This window comes from Eumetopias jubatus, unplaced genomic scaffold (assembly GCF_037043125.1).
Source record: "Eumetopias jubatus isolate StellerSeaLion01/CBP00866 unplaced genomic scaffold, mEumJub1_p1.0 scaffold_8, whole genome shotgun sequence".
In the NCBI taxonomy this organism is placed as follows: Eukaryota; Metazoa; Chordata; class Mammalia; order Carnivora; family Otariidae; genus Eumetopias; species Eumetopias jubatus.
The window spans coordinates 83,716,255-83,719,084 of record NW_028274814.1 but is presented as its reverse complement, the minus strand read 5'-3'; the positions used below and the strand labels follow the sequence as shown (position 1 = coordinate 83,719,084).

At 32.0% G+C, this 2,830-nt stretch overlaps 1 protein-coding gene across 1 annotated transcript; it reads right to left on the bottom strand.

Annotated features, from left to right (window-relative positions):
* Positions 1–634: 634 nt before the first annotated feature.
* Positions 635–1,573, bottom strand: LOC114225802 (olfactory receptor 6C6-like). The gene has a single exon (XM_028125584.1). The coding sequence runs from the start codon at positions 1,571–1,573 to the stop codon at positions 635–637; it is 939 nt and encodes a 312-aa protein (XP_027981385.1).
* Between the last annotated feature and the right edge of the window lie 1,257 nt (positions 1,574–2,830).

Sequence of the window (2,830 nt, the reverse complement as noted above, 5' to 3'; positions counted from 1 at the left end):
TAGGTACCACCTGCATTAGAATCACGTACCATCCATGCTTCTATGATGTACTCCAGGTAAATTGAAAAGACATTTTAAGAATGAGAACATTGACTTGTTTTTTAATAAACCAACCATGTGTGTGATTCTTATTCACTCCAAATTTTCAGGTCTATAGACTTACCAGATAAAGTCCTGCTACATTTTAGAACATATGAGCTTTTTATGATTTGAAGCCTGTCTTTTTTTCTTGCCGTGTTGAAAACACTTGAGTGACATTTGAAGAACTTTCTAGAGTCCCAGTGGTAGTGCATGTTGTTATATTGATGTCTGTATAATTCTACAAAATTCTTATGATGAATATCTATTTAAAATCATTTTTGAGGGGGTCAGTACCATGTGTTGTACAGTAAAAGAAATTTCACATTTCTGTTGATAACCTGAGAATACTCATACTGTAGTACAGAAAGGTATGTTAATCAAAAAGAGAAGTAGGAAGGAAAAGATGCACTGTGCTGAAAGGTTTAGTTAAAATATTGTGAGGTGAAAAAATATTATGAGATGAACTAATTGAAGGACAGATTAAGTAAACTTTAAGAAGAGTCAAAATTTTTATTTACTTTTTTCTCCAATATTTTAAAATTAAATTTCCTCTTCATTTTTTGAAAAAAGAGAAAATCTTTTGGAGTATATCCTTGAAGGCTTGTTTCACTTGCTGGTTTCTGAGAGTGTAAATGAAAGGGTTTAATAAAGGGGCAACTGAGGTATAAATAACACTTACACCTTTGGATAAAGTCACCCTTTCCCGTGCTGTTGGCTTTATGTAATTGAAGACACAGCTACCATAAGTAAGGGAGACTACAATCATATGAGAAGAACAAGTAGAAAAAGCCTTTGTTCTTTTCTGAGCAGAGGGGATCTTTAGAATGGTCTTGATAATGTATGTGTAAGAAAGAATCAATAACAGCAACGTGACCATGAGATTTACAAGAGATAAGACAAATGAAATCAATTCCAGTAAATGAGTGTCAGTGCAGGAAAGCTGCAGCACAGGGGAAGTGTCACACATGAAATGATCAATTACTTTAGAAGCACAGAAATCCAGTGTCAGTCCCGAAGCCAATGGTGGAAATGAAAGCAGAAAGCCAACTGTCCATGAACTGAATAGAAGTTGGTAACATACTTTGTTGTTCATAATGATGGGATAATGTAGGGGTTTGCAGATTGCTACGTAACGGTCAAAAGACATGGCAGCCAGTAGGTAAAATTCTGTAATTTCTAATAAGAGGAAAAAGAATAACTGAGATGCACAACTATTGTAGGAAATTACTTTGTTTTTAGTCACGATGCTTATCAGGTATCTGGGAATACAGACTGTTGTCAGTGAAGCTTCCAAGAAGGAGAAATTTCGGAGAAAAAAATACATGGGAGTCTTGAGGTAGGGATCTAGCAAGGTAAGAAGGATGATGGTTAAGTTCCCCATTACACTCAACACATAGTTTAGAAAGAGAAATATAAAAATCACAATTTGCAATTGTGGGTCATCAGTAAATCCTAGGAGAATGAATTCGATCTCTCTTGACTGATTTCTCATTTCAGACTTGAGTGCTATTAAATAAACATAGAAAAACAACTTCAGAATTGGAAATAAGAGGATTTTTACAAAAGCTACAGACAGAAAAACAAAAGACCTAGTCAGAAATGTAAAGATGTTTAAAAAATTGATCCAATAACAGGGTAGATGATACTTAAAACTATATCAACCTAGGTCGCTCTGTGTTCCATTTAATGCAACAGTTATGATAACAACACTACTAAATTTTTTCTTTTTCCCTATTTGAACTTGAAAGATCATTTAAATTTTAGCTGGTCATTTCCAAATGAGGTGAATTCTCTTTCAATGTCTAAATAGAACATAAGCTTGACCTTAAATGTATTTTCTATGTATACCTTAAAAATTATTGAAAAATTTTTTGTAACATTCAGATGATTAATAACAATGTCTATATGTAATGTTCTTCAAAAATTCTTAGCTCATTAAAACACTTAAAAATTTGTGAAATATGGAAATAATGACAGTTACATACTATCTCTATGATTGAAATATTCTGATATATACCATTATTTTGCCCTGATGCAGTAGTTCCCCATTGTTCCTTTATCCCATTTCACTTAATTATTATTTTTTGTTCATTTCAAATGTTAGTCGTCTCACAGTTGCATTTTATCATGAAGTTTTGACTATTACATCTACATAAAAATAGAAAAGTAAATGACAGTTCAAAAGTCAGTGGATATTACCTGACTTTTACATGTGGGAATGCTTTCATTTATGATCTAGATATTTACTGCAAATTATAAGTGACTTACCATATCTAGAATACATTGAAAAAATTTTCCCCTTATGGGAATATGGTAGAAACAGGGGTCAAAAATAAATGATGAATATTCTCCCTCTTATAAAATTATAAAAAAATCAATATTTTAAGAGGAAAGTTAATTGCAAAGCTTTTCTGTAGAAGGATTCTAAAAACAGATATGCATTCTGAAAATTATATTCATCTGTTAATAACTTTCACTCCACTGATACTCATTAAAATGACAGGACCCAGATATTACAAATAATTAGAATCCTCTTTCAGGCCAGGTAAGATTCATTTTCTGTCTTCTTTTCTTGTATATTAAGATGAAGGTAAATGTCTCCCAAAAATTCTAAATGAAAATGTAATGCTTTAAATGAAAAGACATTTTTGGTAAGCCCTCATATGAAAGGAACCCAAATTTTGTAAGAAAGAATTCTTGCTTCAAATTGTGCACTAACAAAAGGCACAGTTTTATCACTTTGCTCATA